Genomic DNA, 26,249 nt, shown 5'->3' on the forward strand with positions numbered 1-26,249 from the left:
CTTATTGAGATAAAATTCACCATTTTGATCATTTGAAAGTGTACAATTGGGGGGGTACTTAGTTCACTCACAGTGTTGTGCGACCGTCATCTCTGTCTACGTCCAGATCATTTCTGTCATACCCCCGCCAAGGAGACCCCGTGCCCATTCACAGTCTCTCCCCCAGCCCCTGGTACCCCCTTGTCTGCTTTCTGTCTGTATGGATTTGCCTATTCTGGAAGTTCCACATAAATGAAATCATGCACTGTTTCTGGTCTTTGTATCTGGCGAGAAAGCACGTGTGTGTCTGCTGGGGGCGGGAGCGTGGGAGAGCAGCGTTAGTCTGCGGAAGGGGGGCGTCCACAACCCGCCGGGCCTGCGCAGGCGCTGTCCTTGGAGCCAACCCGCTCTCTCCAGGGCACCTACCTGGCATCACGGTTGTCTATGGTGAGTGGGAGGGGTCCTCCCTCCCCCAGGCCTTTGGGCTCCTCTTCTGTCTCCTTCCTGCCCATTTCATAGGGGACGTGGCTGTCCTGTGGCTCGCAGCCCCCCTGCACCCCTACCACAGCTCTGGAAGCCCACCTTTGCCCTCCTGGAGCTGCGCCCTTCCCAGCCTGTCTGCCCGGTGCCTGCGTGGGAAGGCTGCTGCGGGTGCCCCGTGCTGTCATGGCTACAAGGGGGGAGGTCTAGCTTGGGGCTGGCGCTCCTGCTCCCCACCCTTGCTTCAGCAGCCAGATCTCCCAGTTCCCTTCGGGTAAGCTGAGGCAGGCAGGTCCTGTTCTAGAAGGCTGAGAAAGACAACCTGACCACTCCCTGCTTCCATTCTTCCTCTCGCCTAAACCGGAGCAGAGAGAACGGGCAGCCCCTGGCTGACAGCATCCCAGGTCTGGGTCTGGTCCCCCCTCTTTGGCAAACAGATGGAACAGTGGGGGACCCCACAAGGGACGGAAGCTCCTGTGCCCTCCTCCCCCCATGGGCAGAGCCCTGTGTCCCCTTCAGATGCAGCATGGGGGATCCTGGCCGGCAACCAGGAGTTCTCACTCGGCCTTCCCGGCCCTGTGTCTGGGGCAGAGCCATCTGGGGTCGTTGGGAGGAGGGATCCAGAGAGCATGGGCGTGAGCACCTCGGGGGCACAGCAGGGAGTGGGTGGCCAAGCCTGACCCCCGGTCCTGGTTGTGGGGGAGAAGTCTGAGGACCTCAATGGGGCCTTTTGTTTGGCACTGGTAACCCTGGAGAGGGGATCATCTGGCCTTCTGCACCAGAAGAGTACGCTTCTCAAGGAAAGGGAGCCCCTCTCAGCCAGCTTACCCAATTGAAACGGTTGTCAGGGGAACTGCCTTCGACCCCATAGCTTCTGGAAAACAAGCTCCTTAAGGCCAGGTCTTGGGTCCTGGCAGGGAAGGACCTGGCTTGGAAGCACCGTAAATCTGCGGGGGTTGGGTCAGGATCCAGGGGCGGGGGTGTGGGGACTGTAAGGGGAGGACACCCATTTCCTTCCGAGCCAGGCCAGTGAAGGGATGTAGCCTTGGTGGGGGGAGGGGCTGAGAGAGACGCCCCCTTGCCTAAGTAGGGGCGGCGGGTGTCTGGCCTCACGTTTGGTGGGCACAGGCCGGAGTTCCTGTGGGGATGGGCCGGCCTAGTGCCGGGTGCCCTCTTCCCGGGACTTTGGCCCCATATGAACGCGGAGCTCAGAGAGGGCGGGTTGCAGACAGAAGCCGGGAAGCCGTTAGACTCAGGGACCACGTGAAGTCACGGAGCTTGGCGAACGGTCACCAACACTTCCGGGGAGCAGCGGGGCTGGCGCTGCGCCAGGCCTCATTCCTGGGCTGTGGGGGTGCGGTGGGGGCTGAGCGAGCACGCGGGTGGGTGTGAACAGCAAATGGAGACGACACACGAACAAGCAACATGCAGAGAGGCATCTCTGAGGCCCCAGTGCGGTGGCTGACAAGGGTGACAACCCCAAATGGAGGACAGAGCGCTCCAGAGGGTCAGCAGCAGCCCCGGTGGCAGTAGCCCGGGTGGCGGTGGAGACGCCCTGCCCTGGCGGCCCTCCCTGCCCAGTTCCCACAGCGCCCCTGGCAGAGAAGCGTCTCCCCGTATCTGTGCGGGCAGGGTCTCCTTATTCTTTCCTTTTAAAGCAGCAGAATTAATTTTCCAGACATTTTGCAACCCCCCCACCATAAGCAGAAGAGAGGGTTCGGCGCAGAGGATACCGTCACTCGCCACCAGGACACATGCAACCCGAGAGAGAACATGTGTTCTCCCAATGTAGGGTTTTGCTTAATTTTTAAAAATTTTTTTAAGGTACTTTTATTTTATTTTTTTAAAGATTTTATTTATTTATTTGACAGAGATCACAAGTAGGCAGCGAGGCAGGCAGAGAGAGAGGGGGAAGCAGGCTCCCCGCTGAGCAGAGAGCCTGATGTGGGGCTCCATCCCAGGACCCTGGGATCATGACCCGAGCCGAAAGCACAGGCTTTAACCAACTGAGCCACCCAGGTGCCCCTAAAGACTTATCTTTTATTCTAGAGAGAGAGTGAGCGAGAGGTGGGAAAGGGAAGAGGGAGAGGAGAGCAAGAATCCTCAAGCAGATTCAGGACCCTGAGATCATGACCGGAGCCGAAATCAAAAGTCAGATCCTTACCTGACTGGGCTACCCAGGTGCTCCTTACTGCATTTTCAAAAAAAATTTTTCAACTGAGGGCAAATTCACATAACGAAAATAACCACTAACCATTTAAAAAACGTACATTTCAAAGTGGTGTTTACTATGTTCACAGTGTTATGTGACTGTCACCCCTATCTGGTTCCAGAACCTTCCCATCACCTCAAAGTGAGACCCATGCCCACGCAAAGGTCTCTCTTCAATCCCTCCCCCAGCTCCTGACAACCACTCATCTAGTTTCCGGTCATGTGCACTTGACTCTTCTGGGAATTTCACATAAACGGAATTGTACAACTGAAGAGCTATGTAGACAGATGACCTTTCGTGCTCATGGACTGGTGGGCTCAGTAGAATTGGGGCGTGGGTATTGGGTCTGTGTGGCCGTGTAACGTCAGTGAAGAAGAGGCCATGCAGGCCTATATGCCAGGATGTGGGGAGCTTGGGCCATGTTAGAATCAAGCACCATGATGACTCCTTTCCCCAGTGATCTAGAATTCAGTGCAATCCCTGTCCAAAACCCCAGCCCAGCTGCATGGTATGAGCACAAGGACAGGTGCATAGGGGCTGGCGCAGAATTGGGGTCCGGGAAGAAACGTTTGCATTCAAGGTTAAGAGACGATGCTGGAGCAGCCGGTTATCCACACGGAAAAAGTACACTCAAACCCTGCTGTCAGGGATTGACTTGCGTCCCCAGAAAGAAATGTCACGGTGCTCCCCCAGGACCCTCGAATGCGACCTGGTTTGGAGACGGGGGTTTTTACAGACGGAATCAAGATGAGTCGTGCTGGAGGAGAATTGACCCTAATCCAAGACGACTGGTGTCCTTGTAAGATGCAGCAGTGGCCCTTGCGGAGGGAGGAGGTGGCGGGCCGGCGGTGGCGGCAGGAGGAGTGGCGCCCACCAGCCAGGGCGGGGCAAGGACAGAGGCTGGAAGATGCAAGGAAGGATCAGCCCCCAGAGCCTTTGGGAGGGGGAGGGCCGCCCTGACCACACCTGGATTCCTGCCTTCTGGCCTGGGAGTGGGGAGGGGAGTAAATGTCTCTTGTTTTAAATCCCTCTTTATGTGGTACTTCTTTGGGCAGCCCCAGGACACTCACCTTGTTTCAACCATACAGAGAAATGAACTTGACAGCTTACAGATCGAAAAGTAAAAGCCCAAATTGAGAAAACAAAAAAACACCTATTAAAACACAGGAGAAAATCTTTGTGACCTTGCACGAAGCAAAGTTTGGGCAGGATACAAAAAACATTAATCATAAAAGGAAAAAATTAATAAATTGGACTTCATAAAAATGTAAGCTTTTGCTCTTGGAAAGATGCTACTATGAAAATAAAAAGACAAGTCACTGGCTTGGAGACAAAAACAGAAATACCTTATGACAAAGGGCTTGTCTCCGGAATATGGAGAGTGTATATAAACTCCTAAAAGTCAAGAAACATGAGAAAGACATCCTACCCGTTCCAAAACGGGCACAAGATTTGAATAGACATGTCACACAAGATGATGTAAGAATGGCATGGGGCGCCTGGGTGGCTCAGTTGGTTAAACAACTGCCTTCAGCTCAGGTCATGATCCTGGAGTCCCGGGATGGAGTCCCGGGATCGTCCCGCATCAGGCTCCCAGCTCCATGGGGAGTCTGCTTCTCCCTCTGACCTTCTCCCCTCTCATGGTCTCGCTCACTGTCTCTCTCTCTCTCAAATAAGTAAATAAAAATCTTAAAAAAAATGGCAAAGTGGGGGGCGCCTGGGTGGTTCAGTCAGTTGAGCATCTGCCTCCGCTCAGGTCACGATGTGGGATCGAGCCCCGCATCAGGCTCTCTGCTCAGCTGGGAGCCTGCTTCCTCCTCTCTCTCTCTCTCTCTCTCTGCCGGCTTGTGATCTCTCTCTGTCAAATAAATAAAATCTTAAAAAAAGAGAAAAGAATGGTAAAAGCAGGGCACCTGGGTGGTTCAGTCAGTTAAACCTCTGCCTCCAGCTCGGGTCATGATCTCGGGATGTCCTGAGATCGAGCCCGGCAGCTGCGGCCGACGGGCTCCCTGCTCAGTGGGAAGTCTGCTTCTCCCTCTGCCCTTCCCCTTGCTCAGGCTTGCTCTTTCCTTCTCTCTTTCTCTCAAATAAATGTTAAAAAAAAAAGAATGACAAAAGCATATGAGATGTTCACCGTCATCATGGAGACAGAGACCATGACACTAGCCACGCAGGAATGGGTGGCAGCCACTGGCTGTAGAGGGAACTTGGAGGGGCCTCTGGGCTGATGGGAACGGTCTATATCTTGACCCAAGGGTGGTTACACAGAGGTATATATTTGTTAAAACTCATTGAACTGTACAGTTAAAATGCAGACTGGACCCCAGTAAAGCTCATTTTAAAGGGAAAAAAGAAAACAGAGGCAAATGATGGAACTGGTTATCTACAGGAGGGAGGGAAGGAACCAGGTGGTCGGGGTGCAGGAGAGAGGGACAATCCCCGGGTGTATCTTCTTCCTTTTTTAAAAAGATTTTATTTATTTATTTGGCAGAGAGACAGCGAGAGAGGGAACACAAGCAAGGAGAGGGGCAGTGGGAAAAGCAGGCTTCCCGCTGAGCAGGGAGCCCCATGCAGGGCTGCATCCCAGGACCCTGGGATCATGGTCTGAGCTGAAGGCAGACGCTTAGTGATTGAGCCACCCAGGCGCCCCCTGCCCTGGATGTCCCTTCTTGTGTAGTTTTGACTTCTGGACACACGTTGCTACTTTATATCCTCAAAGAACAAAAAGAGAATAGAGGGAAAAGCTAAAATTAAATGCAAAGAGATATGGGGGTGACGTGTGCTCATTGCCACTGGGCATTTAGAGTGGGCAGAACGAGGAGGTCTCTCTGTCTCCCGCTCTCTATATGTGCACAAGTATAATTAGAAATACATGCGTACATATAGAGAGCGGGAGACAGAGAGACCTCCTCGTTCTGCCCACTGAAAATTGAGAAATGATCCCAAGAGTATTTTAAATGAATAACATGACCATAGTAAAGGGGAATGTACAATTTACATACAGCATTGTACGTTACACCCTCAGTCTTAAGCCGGAAGACAGCAGACAGCAGGATCCTGCAAGGAAATCCTGGACTCCACTTAGTAGGTGTTTCCTGGGGCTGTGGCGCAGCTATTGGGAAAGTGCTGTCTGTGGAGGACCCAGCAAATGATGATGCCGGGAGCAGGTCTCTCCCACTAATGGAGAAGGGAAACCCCAATATAGACCTGGGAAAGGCTAAGAACTTGTACTATGGAATTGGAATGAGAAGTATCAGTATGTCCTCCGGATATACATGTATATATTTGTGTGTATGTGCATATTCATATCTTGGATTCTAAATGTTACTCTCCTTAAAGGAACCAGGGCTCCTTGGAAGGATGGCTGATTCCAGGATTAGGGTGAGGAAAGGACAAGAAGCCAAAAGTCCTAAGCTACTTAAAGAATGATGGGGTCGTGGCTGGCACAGAAGCCAGCCTCAAGAAGGCACCAAAGTGGACACAAAATGGATAACTAATGATAACAAACTATAATCCATTGAATAAAGTCAAATCCGCCAGCCCACGCTGCTGGTGAATTCACGGAGAAACAGAGGAGCTCTTCTCAAGCGCAGGATGCTGACAGATAAACGGAGGAGGGATCCTGGAGGAAGAAAATCCCTCTTGGAGGCATCAGAGTAACCAGTGACACAGGCAAAAATTACCAATGATTGGTGACATGTTGATGAGGAACAGAATATTCACCTAGTTTCAAAAGATCTTCCTACAAATGACTTCTTTCTTTTCTTTTTAAGATATTTTATTTATTGGGGCGCCTGGGTGGCTCAGTTGGTTAGGCTTCTGCCTTCGGCTCAGGTCATGATCTCAGGGTCCCGGGATCGAGCCCCACATCAGGCTCCTTGCTCAGCGGGGGGCCTGCTGCTCCCTCCACTCCTCCCGCTGCTCATGCTTTCTCTCACTCTCTCTCTCTCTCTCTCTCACATGAATAAATAAAACCTTTAAAATTATTTATTTATTTATTTGACAGAGAGAGATCAGAAGGAGGCAGAGAGGCAGGCAGAGAGAGAGAGGGACAAGCAGACTCCCTGTTCGGCAGGGAGCCCAATGCGGGGCTTGATCCCAGGATCCTGAGATCATGCCCTGAGCCAAACAGAAGCTTAACCCACTGAGCCACTCAGGTGCCCCTACATATGACTTCTTTTTTCTAAGTCAGCTCTACACCCAACGTGGGGCTTGAACTCATAACCCCAAAACCAAGAGTTGTACACTCTACCGACTGAGCCGGCCAGTCGGTAACCCTCTCTCCTACAACCGTCTTCATGACAGAGTGAAAAATAGTTAACTGTCCACTTGAGAGACTGGCAGTCCCCCACCTTATCCAAGCACTCCAAGTGAATGTTACAGAGAAGGGACAAGGCAGAGAGGCCTGGAGAGAGCCCAGCCCCATGGAAGAGAGAGAGTGGTTCTCCTCGCAACAGCACATAGCCTGGATCTCATCATGAAAAAACACCAGACAAACCCAGGCTGAAGGTCATTCTAGCAAATGCCTGGCCTGCCCTCCTCAAAAATGTCCAGGAAAAGCAGAGGAATGTTCCAGATTAAAGGGGAATAAAGAGAAATGATGACTAAATGCAACGTGGGAACTTAGATGGGGTCCTGGATCAAAGGAAACACTGATGTTTCTGCTGCTTCAGTGTAAGAAGGTATGCAAGTTACATTGTAATTTTACTGTGGCAAAATACAGAAGGAAAAAGGCCAGGGTAAAGGGGTGAGCTGTATGCAACTTACTTTGCTGTAGTTCAGAAACATATTATTTTTTATGTAAAATAAGTGTTGCATATAGTATATACACACACACACACACACACACACACCTAGGAGAGAGGTGGGGAGGGCAGGAGCGAATGAGCGAGAAAAACAAATGGGGCAAAATATGAACTCTGGGCAAATTTGGGTCAAGGGCACATGACAGCTCTTCAAACTGTTCTTACAACTTTTCTGTAAGTCTGAAATAATTCCAAATTATAAAATGAAAAGGAAAGTCACCACTCCCAGCGAACATTTGACTGAAGGGTCTAGCCATGACGATTAGGCAACAAAAGAAAATAAAAGGCATCTAGATTTTCAGACGACATCATCTCATATCTGCAAAATCCCAAGACATCCCCTAAGAACCCATTAGAGGTAACAAACGAGTTCAGCAAAGTTGCAGGACAAAAGAGCGTGACAAAAATCAAGTATATTTATATAACCTAGCAATAAATAATCCATACTGAAATTAATAAAATAATTTCATTTATGAATAACATCAGGAAGAAGAAAACACTTAGGAATAAATTTAACAAAAGAACTACAAGGCTGGTACACTGAAAACTACAAAATGTGATTGAAAGAAATTAAAGAAAATCCAGATACACAGGAAAACATCTGTTTAGTCAGGGTTCTTCAGAGAAACATAGCAGGACACTCACACAGAGGATCTATTTTGAGGAATTAGCTCATGCAGTTGCGGGGGCAGGCAAGCAGGCTGGAGACTCGGGCAGGATTTCTCTGTTACAATCCTGAGGCAGAATTTCTACTTCTCTAAGAAACCTTGATTTTTGCTTCTAAGGCCGTCCAGTGAGTGAACAAGACCCACACCAACTCCAGAGGGTGGTCTTTACTTAAGGGCACTCAGCTGCGGATGTCGAGCGCATGTACGCGACACCTTCACGACACCTAGACGAGTGACTGATCACATCAATGGAGACCGCAGCCTAGCCAAGCTGAAATCAATAAACATCTAAAATTAATAAACATCCCATGTCCATGGATGGAAACAATCTTATTAAGATGCCAATACTCCCCAAATTGATCTGCAGATTCAATTTTATCCCTATTGAACTCCCCCTGGATTTCTTTTTCTTTTTTCAGAAACTGACAAGCATATCCTAAAATTCTTATGGAAATGTAAGGGACGCTGAGTAGCCGAAACGCTCTTGGAAAAGTACAAATTAAGAGGATTAACAGTTCCCAGTTTCAAAACTTAGTACAGAACTATAGTGATCAAGACAGTGTGATATCAGCATAAAGACAGACATATAGATTAACAGAACAGAATTGAAAGAATCCAGAAATAAGCCCATATATCTATCATCAATTAATTTTTTTAAAGATTTTTTTATTTATTTGACAGAGATTACAAGTAGGCAGAGAGGCAGGCAGAGAGAGAGGAGGGGGAAGCAAGCTCCCCGCTGAGCAGAGAGCCCGATGTGGGGCTCGATCCCAGGATCCTGGGCCGAAGGAAGAGGCTTTAACCCACTGAGCCACCCAGGCGCCCCATATCATCAATTAATTTTTGATGATGGAGCCATGACCATCCAGTGGGGAAGAAATAGCCTCGTCAAGCAGGGGGAGCCGCAGAGGGAGAAGGAGGCTCCCCTCTGAGCAGGGAGCCCGATGTGGGACTCGATCCCAGGACGCTGGGACCCTGGGACCTGAGCCGAAGGCAGACGCTTCACTGACTGAGCCACTCAGGCGCCCCCCAGAGACCTGAATTTAAGAGTGAGAACTGTAAAACTCTTAGAACAAAGCATAGGAATAAATCTTTGTGATCTTGGATTAAACAATTTAGACATGACAATAAAACAAAAGCAACAAATGAAGGATAAATTAGATGTCATCAAATTTTAAAACTTTTGGGCATTTAAGGACACTATCAAGAAAGTGAAGAGAGATGGGGTGCCTGGGTGGCTCAGCCATTAAGCAGCTGCCTGTGGCTTGGGTCATGATCCCAGGACTCTGGGATCGAGTCCTGCATCAGTCTCCCTGCTCAGTGGGAAGCCTGCTTTTCCCTCTCCCACTCCCCCTGCTTGTTTTGTGTTCCCTCTCTCGCTGTGTTGCTGCTCTCAGTCAAATAAATAAAATCTTTTTAAAAAAAGTGAAGAGAGAACCCAGAGAATGAGAGAAAATATTTGCAGATCATAAGGGATTAATATCCAGAATATATAAGGAACTCCTACAACTTGACAACAACACAACAAAAACCCAACCGAAAAATGGGCAAAGAACAGAATAGACATATCCGATTGCTTTGTATGTCACAGAAGATCTACAAATGGCCAACGAACTCATGAAAAGATGCTCAACATCTTAGTCATCAGGGAAATGCGAATCAAAATGAGATACCATTTCACACCTGCTAGGATGGCTAGAAAGAAAAGATCAGATAAGGGTTGGCCAGGGGGCATCTGGGTGGCTCAGTGGGTTAAAGCCTCTGCCTTCGGCTCAGGTCATGATCCCAGGGTCCTGGTCCTGGGATTGAGCCCCACGTCGGGCTCTCTGCTCAGCGGGGAGCTGCTTCCCCTCTCTCTCTGCCTGCCTCTCTGCCTACTTGTGATCTCTGTCAAATAAATAAATAAAATCTTTAAAAAAAAAAGTGTTGGCCTGAATGTGGAGAAATTGGAACCCTCATACATTGCTGATGGGAATTTAAAAGTGGTACAGCTACTTTGGAAAGCCCTTTGGCCCCTTTTCTCAAAATGTAAAAAATAGAGTTACCACGTGACCTAGAAATCCCACTCCTAGGTGGAAGGGAAATGAAAATGTGTTCCCATAAACACCTGCACACAAATATTCCTAACAGCGTTATTCACAATTGCCAAAAGATAGAAACAACCTAGATGCCCACCAACTGATAAATAAAATGTGATATATCCATGCAATGGAATATTATTTGGCCCTAAAAAGAAAGGAAGTCCTGATCCATGCTGCATCATGGATGAACCTGGAAAACATTATGGTAAAGTTAAGGAACCCAGACCCAAAAGACACTCGCATATTATATGAGTCCATTGGCATGAGGTGTCCTTATTCAGAAAGTAGATCAGTGGTAACCAGGGGCTGGGTGGGGGGCGGGAATGACGCTTTAGGAGAATGGGGGTTTCCTTTGGGGGGTGACCAAATGTCCTGGAATTTGATAGTACAGATCGTGGCACGACTTTGTGAATAAAGTACAAGTCACCGAGTGTTACACTTTAAATGAGTGACTTATGTGATAGGTCCATTCTATCTCAATAAAGCTGTCTAAAAAGAAAAAGGAAACAGAAGCAGGGGAATGAAGCCCCCAGATTCAGGGCCGCGGGGGTCAGCTGGGTGAGGGGTCAGGTGTAAAGTGCTGACAGCCTCCAGTCCCGGCGCTGGCCACTTGCCTGGTATTAGCCGCGCCCTCTGGGGTATGGCCCTCGGGGGCGACGGTGTCCCGAGCAAGGACCGCGCCGTCCTCCGCGGGTGCGCGCCTGACAGGTGGACACAGGGGCGGCCGCGCACCTGCAGCAGGTGGCCCCGGACGCGCCTCGGGGCGCCCGGGCGGGGCGGGGTCTGTGCGCGGCGGCGGCGCGCGAGGCCCGAGGGGGTGTGGCGCGGGCGTGCACCGGTCCCAGGGTTGCCGGAGGCGGCGGGCGGGGAGGAGGGGGAGAGGCGCGTCCCGCGGACGCGGCCATTGTGCGGGGCGAGGGGGTGTCCGCTCGCTGTGCGGGGACCCGGGCGGTTCCTGGGGTCCCGGGTGTCGCGCAGGGTTCCCCGCGGCCTCGGGGGCAGGAGCGGCTCCCGCCCGCGCGCCCGGCCGCCCGGTTCTCCCTGGGCGCCCCCGGCCGGCGCGGTGGTACGGTCCGGGTTTAAAAGGCCCCGGCGGCCGCGGGCCTGCCCAGTGTGTGGGCGCGGCGGGGGCGCGCGCGGGGCGCGGCGGCGGGGGCGCGCGAGTGGGGCCGGTGTGGGGCTCGGGGGGCGCGTCCACGTGGCTGGCAGGCGGCCACCCGGAGCCAGCGGCGGCGGAGGGACAGGTAGGTAGGTGGCCTCCATTCCCCGCCGCCCGCGCGGAGCCAAGCGGCTCAGCGGCCCGGGGTTCGGCCGGCTGGGTGTTGAAGGGGTCGGGCCCTGCCTCTGTCTCGCATCTCGGGCGCCGGCCTGACTGGTCCTTCGGGCCCAGCGCCAGCAAGGACCGCCCGTCTGAGCCCAGCTCCTCTGCCCTATGGGGACCCTTTGTGGCTGAGGAGCGACCCCTCCAAGGACTGCTGCGGCACCTCCATCCACTAGGTACTAGTGGGTCGGCCGAGGGGTGCCCGTGGTGGGAGCAGGGCGATCCAGGCCAGCAGCACCGGGAGGGGCATCGGGGAGCGGGGCGCTGGAGGCGCATCTCTGGGAGGGGCTGTCCCTTTGCAGAGCCGCTGGGTGTGCCTGTGATGCTTGAGGCTCCTGCTTACAGGTGGAGGTTGGGATGGGGGCTTGGGTTGCATATCCTGCCTTTCCAGGTCTCCATTCCTAGGCCTGTATTCCTGCGGGGTGTGGAGGAGGTTAGGGTGGGATGTGCTCCCCCTTCTCTCCCGCCTCCCTTTCTTCTCTGGCTGTTGCATTAGGGGTCCAGGATGCAGACCTGACAAAAGGGCCCCAGAGAGATGATCAGTCTGAGCTGAAAGTCGGCAGTTTCAGGCAGGGCCTGTTCCTTGTTCTAGCAAATGCATTTTTTTTCTTTTTCTCTCTTATATGCTCTCTTACTTTGGTTCCCTGCACCCCACCCCCAACCTGGGTACCTTGTGTCCCACTTCAGGCTTGGGCTCAGGGAGGGTAGCGCTGAGCCCTGCCCCGCTGGCTGCCACGACACTGCTCTGCCGGCTTTGCTGCCCGGAGCTGGCAGAGAAGTTGGGTGTGGCCTGGGGGTGAGGACCTGGCCAAGCTGGGCACTGTCCCTATGGCCCCCACCTTATCTCCCTAAGGCCTCGCTGTATTGGGGGACATTGTTTCCTTTCCATGGGGCTCCTTCTGCCCCCTACACCTACCCTTCCCCAGCTAACCTCTGGATCTGGAGGGAGAGCTGCACAGGGCTGCCTGGGCCATCTGTCTGGCTGTGCCTGAGCAGAGCCTGACTTATGTCTGTCTGGGCGCGTGGCTGTGGGAACAGGCACAACTCGGCTTTGTGTTGCTGTGGGTAGCCAGACAGCAGGCTCCTGGACGGTCCGCTGAGGGAGGCCCTCGGGGCGAGGAGGCAGCTGCGGCCCGGACCGGGGATGTGACGGCGCTGGGTCTGCTCTCAGACCTTGATGCCTCAGATATCTGACCTGGGCCCCTGGTGGCAATGGCACTCTGGGGAGGTGTCCGTCCAACTCACCTCAACACACACACTTGTGATTGTTCACTCTCTGCCTTTCCCTTCCCCCCAAATTGGGCGTGGGGTGTCTCCGTGGCCTGGGGCCTGCCTACGGAGGCTCTTTGTGGCCAGCCACCCTCGGCTCCGGGATCTGTGTTTGGCATCTCATTCTGGGAGGGCCTCCCGCCTTGCCTCTCCCAGCATCTGGCTCTGTTGCCCCCTTGGGTGTGGCCCGGTTGAGGGGAGGCCTCCTGGCTCCTTTCCAGCGGGGGCTGGGGGGTGACTGATGGCCGTCAAGCCCGCCTGTGCTCGCTGCTCACTCATGCGCCCTGGTGGAGGCCCTTCGCACCCGGCCACGGTCAGCATCTGGGACTCCGGTCTGCGGGTGGATGAGCGCCCTGGGCCAGGTGGGGGCGGGTGGACGGCCTCTGATTTGCCCTTGCTTCTCCCCTCCCAGGCCTGTCCCTGGGTGCAGCTGCCGGCCATGCCTGCTGTTGGCCTCCTCCTGCTGGTCCTGCCTGCCGTGGCTGGGGCCGTGGGCGGCAGCAGGACCTTCCCTGCCTTCTTGGTGACAGACACTACGCTCACCCACCTGGCCGTGCACCGGGTGACTGGGGAGGTGTTTGTGGGTGCGGTGAACCGTGTCTTCAAGCTGGCCCCGAACCTGACCGAGCTGCGCGCCCACGTCACGGGGCCCGTGGAGGACAATGCCCGCTGTTACCCGCCCCCCAGCATGCGCGCCTGCACGCACCGCCTGGCGCCCGCGGACAACGTGAACAAGCTGCTGCTCGTGGACTACGCGGCCCGCCGCCTGGTGGCCTGTGGCAGCGTGTGGCAGGGCGTCTGCCAGTTCCTGCGCCTGGACGACCTCTTCAAGCTGGGCGAGCCCCACCACCGCAAGGAGCACTACCTGTCGGGGGCTCAGGAGCCAGACTCCATGGCCGGCGTCATCGTGGAGCAGGGCCAGGGGCCCAGCAAGCTGTTCGTGGGCACCGCGGTGGACGGCAAGTCCGAGTACTTCCCCACCCTCAGCTCCCGCAAGCTCATCAGCGACGAGGACAGCGGCGACATGTTCAGTCTGGTGGGTGAGCCCCTTGCTCGCGCCCTCTCAGGCCGGTGCCAGGCGCTCGCGCCCCAGTGTCTCTGCTCGGCCCCCCCCGAGATCGGCCCCCGCTGCCCTCCTTGCATTTCCCCTGGCCCGCCCCTGGCCCGCCCTGGGAGGAGACGAGCGACTGGTGGAGATGGGAGGACGGGTGAGGGCCCAGGATGCGGGCCGTTCCCCCACCACTCCCCGCGGTTGGTGGCCTTTGCGGCCTGGGTTCCCGGGACCACAGGGGCCAGGGGGGGCCCTCGTCCCACGCTGCCCCCTCCACCTGCTCCCCAGGTGTACCAGGACGAGTTCGTGTCCTCGCAGATCAAGATCCCCTCAGACACGCTGTCCTCGTATCCCGCCTTCGACATCTACTACATCTACGGCTTCGTGAGCGCCTCCTTTGTGTACTTCCTGACGCTGCAGCTGGACACGCAGCAGACGCTGCTGGATGCCGCGGGCGAGAAGTTCTTCACGTCCAAGATTGTGCGCATGTGCGCCGGGGACTCGGAGTTCTACTCGTATGTGGAGTTCCCCATCGGCTGCTCCTGGCGAGGCGTGGAGTACCGCTTGGTGCAGAGCGCCCACCTGGCCAAGCCCGGCCCGCTGCTGGCCCAGGCCCTGGGCGTGCCGCCTGACGAGGACGTGCTCTTCGCCGTCTTCTCCCAGGGCCAGAAGAACCGGGCCAGCCCCCCGCGGCAGACCGTGCTCTGCCTCTTCACCCTCAGCACCATCAACGCCCACATCCGGCGCCGCATCCAGTCCTGCTACCGCGGGGAGGGCACGCTGGGCCTGCCCTGGCTGCTCAACAAGGAGCTGCCCTGCATCACCACGGTAAGTGCGCCCGCGCCCGGCCCCCGCCGCCTCTCTAGCCGCCTCTGACTTCCTGCGGGGTCCCAGGGCCCGCAGTTGGTCTTGGCTGGTGGGGAGCCAATTCCAGTCCCTGCTTCCTTCCAGCACGGGGGGTCACGTGGCCTCCATCCAGCCACTGTCCCCCAGCTCTGACTCTCACTGCACCCCTCCTGTTTCACCAGCCCATGCAGATAAATGGAAACTTCTGTGGGCTGGTGCTGAACCAGCCCCTGGGGGGCCTGCACGTGATCGAGGGGCTGCCTCTGCTGGCCGACAGCAGCGACGGCATGGCCAGCGTGGCTGCCTACACCTACCGCCAGCACTCCGTGGTCTTCATCGGCACACGCACTGGCAGTCTGAAGAAGGTAGGCTGGGGGCCGGGGCCAGAACATGTGCCGTGAGGCCCCGGACAGGGCAGGGCCCAGGGAAGGGAGGCAGACTGCCCAGACCGGGCCCCAGGAACCCAGTTACACTGTACCCTCACCAATGCTAGTGCCCGCCATGGCCTAAAGGGCTGGCTCGTGTAACACAGCCCAGGCCTGTCTCGGGGCCTCCTTGCTAGCCATCGTTGCTGAGTCCTCTGCTGAATGAATGAGGAAGAAATGTGGCTGTGGCACCCCCTCCTCCGCCGAGCCTGTGCCCTCTTGTCCCCTCATGGGCCCTGGGGCTGCTTCCATTCTGGGACAGGGGGTCGTGGGAAAGGGGGAGATGGACTCTGGGAGCTCCACTGTGCTCTGAAGGGACTGGAGTCAGGATGGCTGGCCCTGTGCTGCCCCCAGGGGGGCTGGGAACACGGGGCAGGGTGGGGGAGATTCGTAAAGAGAGCCGGGTCTGTCCCCTTCCTGGGCCCTCATGTGCATCTGAAACCACGCTGGGGAGGCATCATTCCCAAATCACACCCTTCCCCCCCCCAAGGTGTGCCTCTCAGTAAGTCTCCAGAACAGTGCTCAGTAGTCCAAGCATTGTCAGTTTCTTGTTCCAGGATGGGTCACCCCGCAAAACACCCCCACCCCAAGCTCTTCCACCCTCTTCCCTAGGCCCAGGTACCATGAATCTCTCCGTCTCTAGTTCTTGGAGGCCTTTTTGACTGGCTGAGACACCCCCAGTGGCCTCCAGGGATGGCCTTTGAACCCCTCTTCCCCTGCCCATGGGGGCTGGGGGAGTGGGGGGCAGGCTGAGTGCCGAGCCTCTCCAGGCCCCAGCTACAGCTTGATAAGAGGACGCCTTGGGTGCCTGTGGCACAGCTGTGACATCTGGCTGGCTTGCTCATGGCCCAGGTCCGGGTTGATGGCTCCCAGTACGCCCACCTCTACGAGACAGTGCCCGTGGTGGACGGCAGCCCCATACTCCGGGACCTGCTCTTCAGCCCTGATCACCGGCACATCTACCTCCTGAGTGAGAAGCAGGTGGGCCCGTGGCGGGTGGCGGTGGGCGGCAGGGCGGGGGGCTGGGCGGGTACTGACGCGGCTGTCCCCAGGTGAGCCAGCTCCCAGTGGAGACCTGCGAGCAGTATGGGAGCTGTGTGGCCTGCCTTGGCTCAGGGGACCCCCACTGTGGCTGGTGTGTGCTGCAGCACAGGTGAGGGTGGCCGCAGGGGGCCGGTGGGGAGGGTGGCTTTGGGGAGGCCCTGCTCCAGGGAGGAGTCAGCTAGACCCCCTGTGGGCTGCCCACGTGCCCGTCTCTCCCAGTCATGCCCTTGTGGCCTCATCCTCCTTCTCCTTCTATTTCATCCAACTAACGAGCAGAACCTCCATCCTCTGGGACACTCCTTGGACCCCAGGGGACGAGGCCAGAGCACACTGTTGCCTGGCACTGTGGGCTGGGCCGGCTGGCCCCTCTTCCCTCCAGTCCTCCATGACTCCCCTGGCCAGGGCCCTCTGGGGCGGCTGCATCACAGGCTCTGGCCTGATCCCACGCAGATGCTGCCGAGAAGGGGCTTGTCCGGGTGCCTCGGCCCCACACGGCTTTGCTGAGGAGCTGAGCAAGTGTGTCCTTGTGCGGGTCAGGCCCAACAACGTTTCGGTGACCTCGCCTGGGGTGCAGGTGAGTGGCCTGGCGGATGCACGTGGGGTGAGGCAGTGCGGGGGGGACATGCCGCACTCTGACTCCTCTGCCTCCCCCAGTTGACTGTGGCCATGCGCAACGTGCCAGACCTCAGCGCGGGCGTGAGCTGTGCCTTTGAGGAGGTGACAGAGAGCGAGGCCGTCCTGCTGCCCTCCGGGGAGCTGCAGTGCCCCTCGCCCTCCCTCCAGGAGCTCCGGGCTCTCACCCGGGGGCATGGTCAGTGGGCTGGGGCTCTCTGGGCTGGGGGCACTCCGTGTCCCGGGCTTGCTCACAGCCACCCTTGGGCTCACTGCAGGGGCCACCCGCACCGTGCGGCTACAGCTGCTCTCCAGGGAGACCGGGGTCAAGTTTGCCGGGGTCGACTTCGTCTTCTACAACTGCAGCGCACTCCAGTCGTGAGTCCTGGCCTTTCTGACTTCTGTCCCCCATATCTCTTCGTCCCCTGCTGGGTTGTGTGGGCCTCAAGTGGGCCCTCGTGCCCTCTTCCCTCCGTTTCCCCACTGGGCCTGGGGGAGAGTGATAGGAGGGCAGGCCCGGTCCTCTGACTTGCCAAGCCTCTCCCCCACCAGGTGCGTGTCCTGTGTGGGCAGCCCCTACCCCTGCCACTGGTGTAAGTACCGCCACGTGTGTACCAGCCACCCCCACGAGTGCTCCTTCCAGGAGGGCAGGGTCCACAGCCCTGAGGTGAGGCGGGAGCAGGGGGAGGTCTTGCGCACCAGGGGGTTGGGCTCTCTGTAAGCTGGCCTCTGACCTTTCTGCCTTTGATCTCCCGGGTGGGTTCTCGGAGCCTGGGGGCGTGTGTGTGTGTGTGTGTGTGTGTGTGTGTGTGTGTGTGGCTGACCGGTGTTCTCCCCTCAGGGCTGCCCTGAGATCCTGCCCAGCGGGGACCTCTTGATCCCAGTGGGCGTCATGCAGCCTCTTACCCTGCGGGCCAAGAACCTGCCGCAGCCACAGTCGGGCCAGAAGAACTACGAGTGCGTGGTCCGGGTGCAGGGGCGCCAGCAGCGGGTGCCAGCCGTGCGCTTCAACAGCAGCAGCGTGCAGTGCCAGAACGCCTCGGTGCGGGCGGGGCCGGCGATTGAGGGGGGCGGGGCGGGGCGTGGGGCGGGGCGTGTGGGCGGGGCGTCGGGGGTGTGGCAGGGCTCAGGCCCAGCAGCCCCCCCCCCCCCTCCCCCCGCCCCCCCCCCGCCCCCGGGCTCACACGGCTCCCTCTCGCCCAGTACTCCTATGACGGTGATGAGTACGGTGACACGGAGCTGGACTTCTCTGTGGTCTGGGATGGAGATTTTCCTATCGACAAGCCTGCCACCTTCCGAGGTGAGGGGTGGGATGGGGCTGGTGAGCTTGCTTCCTGGGGCCTGGTTGCTATGAGCTGGGGCCGCATATGGTGTGTGTGGGGGGGGACCTTTCATCGGGGTCCTCTGAGCCCCGGGCCCCCTGCACGGCTGCTCCCCAGCAGTGCCTTCTGCCCACAGCTCTCCTGTATAAGTGCTGGGCACAGCGGCCCAGCTGCGGCCTCTGCCTCAAGGCTGATCCTCGCTTCAACTGTGGCTGGTGCATCTCGGAGCACAGGTGCCAGCTGCGGGCCCACTGCCCGGCCCCCAAGACCAACTGGATGCACCCGAGCCAGAAGGGCACCCGCTGCAGCCACCCCCGCATTGCCCAGGTCAGTCCCCCCTGACCTCTTCTGTTGGCCGGGCACCTGCCAATCTGGGCTCACCCTGTTCCCTCTCCTCCTGTTCTGCAGATCCACCCACTCATGGGGCCCAAGGAGGGAGGCACCAGGATCACTATTGTGGGTGAGAACCTGGGCCTCAGCTACCGAGAGGTGGGCCTGCGGGTCGCGGGTGTGCGCTGCAACTCCATCCCCTCAGAGTACATCAGCGCTGAGAGGTGAGTGCGGCTGCGTGCGCACCGGGGCCCTAAGCCCTGGGCCCTCTGCAGCTGGCCCTGACCTTCTCGGACCCCCAGGATCGTGTGTGAGATGGAGGAGTCACTGGTGCCCAGCCCGCCGCCCGGGCCCGCCGAGCTCTGTGTGGGCGACTGCTCAGCTGACTTCCGCACGCAGTCTGAGCAGCTCTACAGTTTTGTGGTGCGTGAGCTGTCTGTCCCGCACCCCCCACTCCTGCTGAGTCCCCCCCCCCTGGCTGCCCCTCAAGGGTGCTTCTCCCACAGACGCCAGCGTTTGACCGCGTGAGTCCCAGTCGGGGCCCCGCTTCGGGGGGCACACGGCTCACCATCTCCGGGAGCTCTCTGGATGCCGGCAGCAGGGTCACTGTGACTGTGAGAGATGGCGAGTGCCAGTTTGTGAGGTGGGCAGGGCCCTGTCAGCTTCAGCCTCGGCATTTTGTAGGGGACACAAGGCAGGGTGGGTCCTGGCCCTGAGCCACCTGCCCTAAGCGCCCTGCTTGCCAATGTAGGAGGGACGCCGAGGCAATCGTGTGCATCTCCCCTGTGTCCACTCTGGGCCCCAGCCAGGCCCCCATCACCCTGGCCATCGACCGTGCTAACATCTCCAGCCCTGGAGTCCTCTACACCTACACCCAGGACCCCACTGTCACTCGCCTTGAGCCTACCTGGAGCATAATCAAGTAAGACCCTAGGAAAAATGGGGAGCCTGGCCAGCATTGATGGCAGTCATGGATTGTGTCCCTGAGCTGTTCTGGGGCCTTGCCTGGTGGCCGGAGTCTCGGGCATCAGGTTACACCTCCTGGGAGCCCGAGCCCTCATCGGCAGAGGGGGCCCAGTCCTTCCGCTGACATGGCCCTTGGCATCCACCCAGTGCCCTCGGTAGAGGAGGCCCTGGGCTCCCCCGCAGCCTTGGTAGCTGTCCTGGGCCAGGCTGGGGACAGTGGGGGGAGGGAGGACCCTAACCCTAACCCTGAGGCCCCTCCCCCCACCGCTCCCAGTGGAAGCACTGCCATCACTGTGAGTGGGACCCACCTACTGACAGTCCAGGAGCCCCGGGTCCGGGCTAAGTACCGAGGCATCGAAACCACCAATGTGAGTGCCGGCCACTGTGGCCCCGCCCTGCCCCGCCCCCACCCCGCCCGCCCCTGCCCCCTGTGGCCTCAGCCACTGGGCTGCCCTCCCTTGTCCCCACAGACTTGCCAGGTGATCAACGACACTGCCATGCTGTGTAAGGCCCCCGGCATCTTCTTGGGACGACCGCAACCCCAGGCCCAGGGAGAACACCCCGATGAGTTTGGCTTCCTGTTGGACCACGTGCAGACGGCCCGCTCCCTCAATCGGTCCTCCTTCACCTACTACCCAGACCCCAGCTTTGAGCCACTCGGGCCCTCTGGCGTCCTGGATGTCAAACCCGGCTCCCATGTAGTGTTGAAGGTATGAGTGGGGCACAGGGGCCAGGAGAGGCGGGGAGGTGGGGAACCACAGCCGCGACCCTGTCGTGTCACCCCCCCCCATGCCGACAGGGCAAGAATCTGATCCCCGCAGCGGCTGGCACCTCCCGCCTCAACTACACGGTGCTGATTGGGGGCCAGCCGTGCGCGCTCACCGTCTCCGACACGCAGCTCCTATGTGACTCGCCGCGCCAGACCGGCCGGCAGCCTGTCATGGTGGGTGGGGACGGGGGAGGCCTCCAGGGGCGCGTGGGGTGGGCGTGGTGGCGTGCTCATGGCGCGCTGGTCCCCGCAGGTCCTGGTGGGCGGCCTGGAGTTCTGGCTGGGTACCCTGCACATCACGGCCGAGCGGGCACTCACCCTGCCGGCCATGGTGGGCCTGGCGGCGGGCGGCGGGCTCTTGCTGCTGGCCATCACCGCTGTGCTGGTGGCCTACAAGCGCAAGACCCAGGACGCGGACCGCACGCTCAAGCGGCTTCAGCTGCAGATGGACAACCTGGAGTCCCGCGTGGCTCTGGAGTGCAAGGAAGGTGCCTGGGCCGGGGGCGTGGCGCAGGGTCCTGGGAGGGGGGCAGGGAGGAGGGGGGGCCTCTCCCCTGCTTTGCTCACTCCGCTTCCCTGCCCCTGCCAGCCTTCGCGGAGCTTCAGACAGATATCAACGAGCTGACCAGCCACATGGACGGCGTGCAGATCCCGTTCCTGGACTACCGGACGTATGCCGTGCGCGTGCTCTTCCCAGGCATCGAGGCCCATCCGGTGCTCAAGGAGCTGGATGTGAGTCCCCGCCCTGCCTGCCCACTCCTCATCCCCTCAGTGGACCCCCCACACTCTCTGAGACTCCCTGTCCCTCCCAGACACCCCCACATGTCGAGAAGGCCCTGCGCCTCTTCGGGCAGCTGCTGCACAGCCGCGCCTTCGTGCTCACCTTCATCCACACGCTGGAGGCCCAGAGTAGCTTCTCCATGCGCGACCGTGGCACCGTGGCCTCGCTCACCATGGTGGTCCTGCAGAGCCGCCTGGACTACGCCACGGGGCTGCTCAAGCAGCTGCTGGCCGACCTCATTGAGAAGAACCTGGAGAGCAGGAACCACCCGAAGCTGCTGCTGCGCAGGTACTGGGAAGGGAGGCAGCCCCGTCCCCGGCCTGCCCCCCACCCCTGCTAAAGCAGGCCCCGTCCAGGCTGCCGTCTGCCCGCTGGCCCAGCGCCCCTTATGCCCTAGGACCGAGTCGGTGGCCGAGAAGATGCTTACCAACTGGTTCACGTTCCTGCTGCACAAGTTTCTGAAGGTGCACTGGTGGGGATGGGGCTGGGGGTGGGCAGAGGTGACGGGGTGCAGGGACGGGGGAGGCGGCTAGCTGGCAGGCAGGTGGCAACCCGGGTGCCCGACCCTGGCTGCAGGAATGTGCCGGGGAGCCGCTTTTCCTGCTCTACTGCGCCATCAAGCAGCAGATGGAGAAGGGCCCCATCGACGCCATCACGGGCGAGGCCCGCTACTCTCTGAGCGAGGACAAGCTCATCCGGCAGCAGATCGACTACAAGACGCTGGTGAGCTGGGGGCCGGGTGGGCGGGGCTCTAGGTGCAGGGGAAGGAGCCTCACCCAGGACCCACCCCGTGGTGCCCCCCACTCTCAGACCCTGCACTGCGTGTTCCCGGAGAGCGAGGGCAGCACTCAGGTTCCAGTGAAGGTTCTCAACTGTGACAGCATCACCCAAGCCAAGGATAAGCTGTTAGACGCCGTGTACAAGGGCACCCCGTACTCCCAGCGCCCCAGAGCTGAGGACATGGACCTAGGTGAGCGGCCCTTTCCTTTCTTCCTGCCCCCCACCCTGTGGCTGCGTCACACCGGCTGGCATTCACACCCCCATTTGGGCTCTATCTTTGGAGGGGAGCGGGTCCAGGGACGGGGGGACCCCGGGCAGGACCTCAAGGGCTGTCTGTGGCCTGCAGAATGGCGTCAGGGCCGCATGGCCCGCATCATCCTCCAGGATGAAGATGTCACCACCAAGATCGAGTGTGACTGGAAGAGGGTCAACTCGCTGGCCCACTACCAGGTGAGGAGCAGGGGGCCTGCTCATCCCCAGGGCCACCTGGGAGCCATGGCCCCGTCCTGATGACACAGGAGCTAGGGCACCGGCTCCTCCCTTCTGCCCCTGTGGTCATGGTCCCTGCTCAGGGAGGCTTGAGTGCCTCTGCCCGTGCATCCTGTGGGGTCAGGGTGGCTGGTGGCTGGGGCCCTTGGCCCCTCAGCCTCCTGCACCGCCTGCTTCTGTCTCCGGGTTTTCCAGGTGACAGACGGTTCCTTGGTGGCACTGGTGCCCAAACAAGTATCCGCCTACAACATGGCCAACTCCTTCACCTTTACTCGCTCCCTCAGCCGCTACGGTAGGTGCCTTCTGTGTGGCGGCCTTTGCTGGCTCTGTGCCCTTTGAGGCCATGTTAGCCATCATGGGGGCCTCCCTTGTTGCATGACCGGCTTGCTTCTGGTGGCCTCCCCAGGCCTTGCCCTTGGGAGGCCTTGAGTTTCGTGGACCCTAGAGGTGGGGCTGGGCCAGTGAGAGCAGGCAGGCCGTCCCTTCACTTGCTGGGCTCCCAGGACAAAGTGGGGCAAGAACCCTGTTGGGGGCTGGCCTGGCCCCGCTGGCCTAAGCAGCATGCTTGTCCTCGGCCCCAGAGAGCTTGCTGCGCACGGCCAGCAGCCCTGACAGCCTCCGTTCTCGGGCACCCATGATCACGCCCGACCAAGAGACTGGCACCAAGCTGTGGCACCTGGTGAAGAACCATGACCACACTGACCACAGGGAGGGGGACCGCGGCAGTAAGATGGTCTCGGAGATCTACCTGACGCGACTGCTAGCCACCAAGGTGCGGACCTGCTGGGAGCCACCATGGCCTGAGCCCAGACAACTTGTAGCCTGGCCTTGGCCCTGTGGTGGGCCTGGCCTGCCCTGGGGCGGGGTGGGGGGAGGCCACGGGATCAGTGGCATCCGGTGGGCCTTTCTCAAGGCTTTTGCTTCAGGAACTCCCAGCCAGAGGTTGAGGCTGGGCCTGTCTTGGGCGGGGCCCCTGTCCCCTGACTGGGTTCTGCTGCAGGGCTGTCCCTGCCTGGCCCCATCACAGCCTGTGCTCTTGCGGAGCCCCTGCAGGGCACGCTGCAGAAGTTCGTGGATGACCTCTTTGAGACGGTGTTCAGCACGGCCCACCGGGGATCAGCCCTGCCCCTGGCCATCAAGTACATGTTCGACTTCCTGGACGAGCAGGCCGACCAGCGCCAGATCAGTGACCCTGACGTGCGCCATACCTGGAAGAGCAACTGGTACCGCCGGACTGGGGGCCATGCATGGAGGAGCCGGACAGGGGGTCGCAGGACAGGGGTCTGAGCAGAGAGGGCGCCGGACAGGGCGTCGCAGGATGGGGATATGCGCGGGGAGGGCTCCAGATAAGGGGGCCGCAGGACGAGGGTCCAAGTGGAGAGGGCGCTGGACGGTGGGGCCACAGGACAGGGGGCCGTGTGGAGAGAGTGCCAGATGGGGAGTTGCCGGACGGGGCTCTGCACGGGGAGGGCACCAGACAGGGGGGCCGCCAAACGGGAGGCTGCAGGACAGGGGGCAGTGCGGGGAGGACACTGGACAGGGGGGCTGCAGGATGGGGGGGCCGTGTGGGGAGGGTGCTGGATGGGGGACCATGCGGGGAGGGCACCAAATAGGGGACCACAGGACGGAGGATTATGTTGGGGGGCGCTGGATGGGGGGGCCGTAGGACAGGGGACCACCGCTGGGCGGGGGACGGGGCAGGGAGGGTGTTATAGGACGGGGGGTGGCAAGACGGGGTACTGCAGGATGGGGGGCCACAGTGCTGCCAGCGAGCAGCAGGGGGTGTGGGGATGCTGGCCATGGACTCGTGTTTCTCTCTGCAAGAAGGCTGGTGGGGAGTTAAGGGACGGCTAACCTCACTATGTCATCCTGGCCATGCCCAGGCTGGCTGGGGAGCGTTGGCGGGAGGGGGCCTCAGGCGCTCGCTCCTCTCCCCAGCCTGCCCCTGCGCTTCTGGGTGAACGTGATCAAGAACCCCCAGTTCGTGTTCGACATCCACAAGAGCAGCATCACGGACGCCTGCCTGTCCGTGGTGGCCCAGACCTTCATGGACTCGTGCTCCACGTCCGAGCACCGGCTGGGCAAGGACTCCCCGTCCAACAAGCTGCTCTATGCTAAGGACATCCCCAACTACAAAAGCTGGGTGGAGAGGTGGGCCCTGCAGCCCCCTGCTGGGTGGGCCTGGGGGTGGTTGGGGGGGAAGGAGGGCGTGCTGTCAGGAGGGGAGCTTGACTGGGCAGCCCAGAGAGCCCGCTTGCCACCCTGCCCTCTCCCCAGCCCTGTCGGCTTTAGGAAGAAGGCCCGGAGAATGGCCTGAGAGCCAGGTCAGGGGTTTTGGCAGCACCTGCCTCTATGAGCTACTCAGGGTTCCGACAGGTACTACCGGGACATCGCGAAGATGGCGTCCATTAGCGACCAGGACATGGACGCCTACTTGGTGGAGCAGTCGCGTCTCCATGCCAGTGACTTCAACATCTTGAGCGCGCTCAGCGAACTCTACTTCTACGTCACCAAGTACCGCCAGGAGGTGCGTGCCAGTTCCACAGAAGCCCAGTTGTTAGGCCCCGAACATGCACTTGGTGGCAAAGGTGGGGGGCTCAGTAAGGGTAAGGGAGCTCCAGGGCGTGGGAGGGGACAGAGAGGGCCTGGAGGCCATCTCTGAGATTGCTCACGGCGCCCCACCTAGCCAGCCCCCAAGCTGGCACTTGGGATGCTTTCCTCAGATGCTGGGGTTTGAGGGACCTAGGAGAGAAGCCACAGGCCAGAGAGTAAAGTTCTGGTTGGGCAAAAGTAAAGGTCCAGGAAAGGGATGGGTGGATGTGGGGGTGCCCAGAGGGGCGAGGCCAGAAGGTGAGCAGGGCTAGCGCCTTATAGGGCCCATGGCTTTTGTGACTGCAGCCTCAGGAGGCTGGAAACATTAGAGATGTGGAATTGAGGATGTATTATTACTGGAAATGAGAACCTTCCAGCCAGGACACGGCCCTGAAAGCCCGCAGCCTGCACGAGCTCACTGGGGCGGCCCACACAGCGAGTCCTGGGGCCCTGGGACACTCAGAGGTGGCGGAGGAGAGAGGGAGCGGCCACGGAGACTGAGGCGGGGCGGCCAGAGGGCTGGGAGGGACCCCGAGAGGGCAGGTGCAGGGTGACCTCCCAGTTCAGGAAGGGCCGCACATACGCGCGCACCGGGGCAGGGGGTGGTCAGGGAGGAGGAGCGAGGGGCTCCGCGGGGGCTGCTGCCGGTCAAGGGACAGGACGCCTTCTGGAGACCCACCCGAGAGAGGTTCGGGTGGGCGTGGGAACTGCATGTGCCGAGGGGCTGGGGAACTCGGGGTCAGCCGTCCAGGCCGCCCTCCAGAGGGGCTGCCCTCTGGCCCCCGAGAGCAGGGAGCCCGGTTCTGCAGCGGGAGGGGCTCTGGGGCGCAGGAGAAGCTGCCCCCGGAGTTGCCGGGGGAGGGATTGCGCCTCCTGCCCTGTGCCCGGGGCCCCCAGAGAGGACGGGGTGCGCGGAGGCGCCGGGGAGGGAAGAGCTTGAGCTGGGGAGGAGGGCTTTGGCCGGAGGGCACCGGCCCCTCCTCGCCAGCCCCACTCCCGGGGGGACACCCCCCTCCCCCAGGTTCTCACTGCTCTGGACCGAGATGCCTCTTGTCGGAAGCATAAGTTGCGACAAAAACTGGAACAGATCATCAGCCTCGTGTCCAGCAACAGCTAAGGGTGGCGGAACCGGTTGTGTGGGGGGGGGGCGCCAACTCGGTCCTGAGCTGTCCTCCGGGCTGAGCCCTGGATCCCGGGGGCGCGGGGGCGGGGCCGGGGGGTTCCCGGGCCAATATGCCCCTGGCACACCTGGGCGCCCCCTTCATTAGTGCCTTCCTCTGGGCCCTGTGTGGGGGGCAGGGGTGACAGGACCAACCCCTGACCCCGGCAGCAGCAATACCCCTGCCCCCTGTCTCCCCCGCCCCCTACCCCCTGCCCTCCTGTCCCCCTGCTCTCCCCAGCCCTCCTGCCCCTGTGCTGTGGCAGCC

The 26,249-nt window shown here is 59.5% G+C and overlaps 1 protein-coding gene across 3 annotated transcripts; it reads left to right on the plus strand.

The window, feature by feature from the left end:
* The first annotated feature begins 11,334 nt into the window (after positions 1–11,334).
* On the plus strand, positions 11,335–25,962 carry PLXNA3 (plexin A3). Of its 3 annotated transcripts, XM_032846334.1 has the most exons (34): positions 11,335–11,722; positions 13,228–13,855; positions 14,155–14,381; positions 14,530–14,694; positions 14,895–15,077; positions 15,990–16,118; positions 16,190–16,290; positions 16,632–16,755; positions 16,836–16,992; positions 17,072–17,171; positions 17,346–17,460; positions 17,635–17,835; positions 17,997–18,093; positions 18,252–18,442; positions 18,524–18,669; positions 18,748–18,868; positions 18,952–19,088; positions 19,197–19,367; positions 19,686–19,779; positions 19,882–20,121; positions 20,211–20,354; positions 20,434–20,668; positions 20,770–20,912; positions 20,993–21,249; positions 21,359–21,425; positions 21,538–21,684; positions 21,772–21,931; positions 22,088–22,191; positions 22,426–22,522; positions 22,812–23,002; positions 23,284–23,453; positions 24,169–24,381; positions 24,607–24,757; positions 25,844–25,962. In XM_032846334.1, the coding sequence occupies exons 2-34, from the start codon at positions 13,255–13,257 to the stop codon at positions 25,937–25,939; spliced, it is 5,475 nt and encodes a 1,824-aa protein (XP_032702225.1). In that variant the 5' UTR covers positions 11,335–11,722; positions 13,228–13,254; the 3' UTR covers positions 25,940–25,962. The 3 variants fall into 3 exon arrangements, with proteins under 3 accessions (XP_032702225.1, XP_032702222.1, XP_032702223.1); XM_032846331.1 differs by having other exon boundaries at positions 11,336–11,722; positions 13,228–13,851; positions 14,155–14,694; XM_032846332.1 differs by having other exon boundaries at positions 11,336–11,469; positions 13,228–13,851; positions 14,155–14,694.
* The last annotated feature ends 287 nt before the right edge of the window (positions 25,963–26,249 follow it).

This window comes from Lontra canadensis, unplaced genomic scaffold (assembly GCF_010015895.1).
Source record: "Lontra canadensis isolate GAN:19392208 unplaced genomic scaffold, GSC_riverotter_1.0 scaffold174, whole genome shotgun sequence".
Classification (NCBI taxonomy): domain Eukaryota; kingdom Metazoa; phylum Chordata; class Mammalia; order Carnivora; family Mustelidae; genus Lontra; species Lontra canadensis.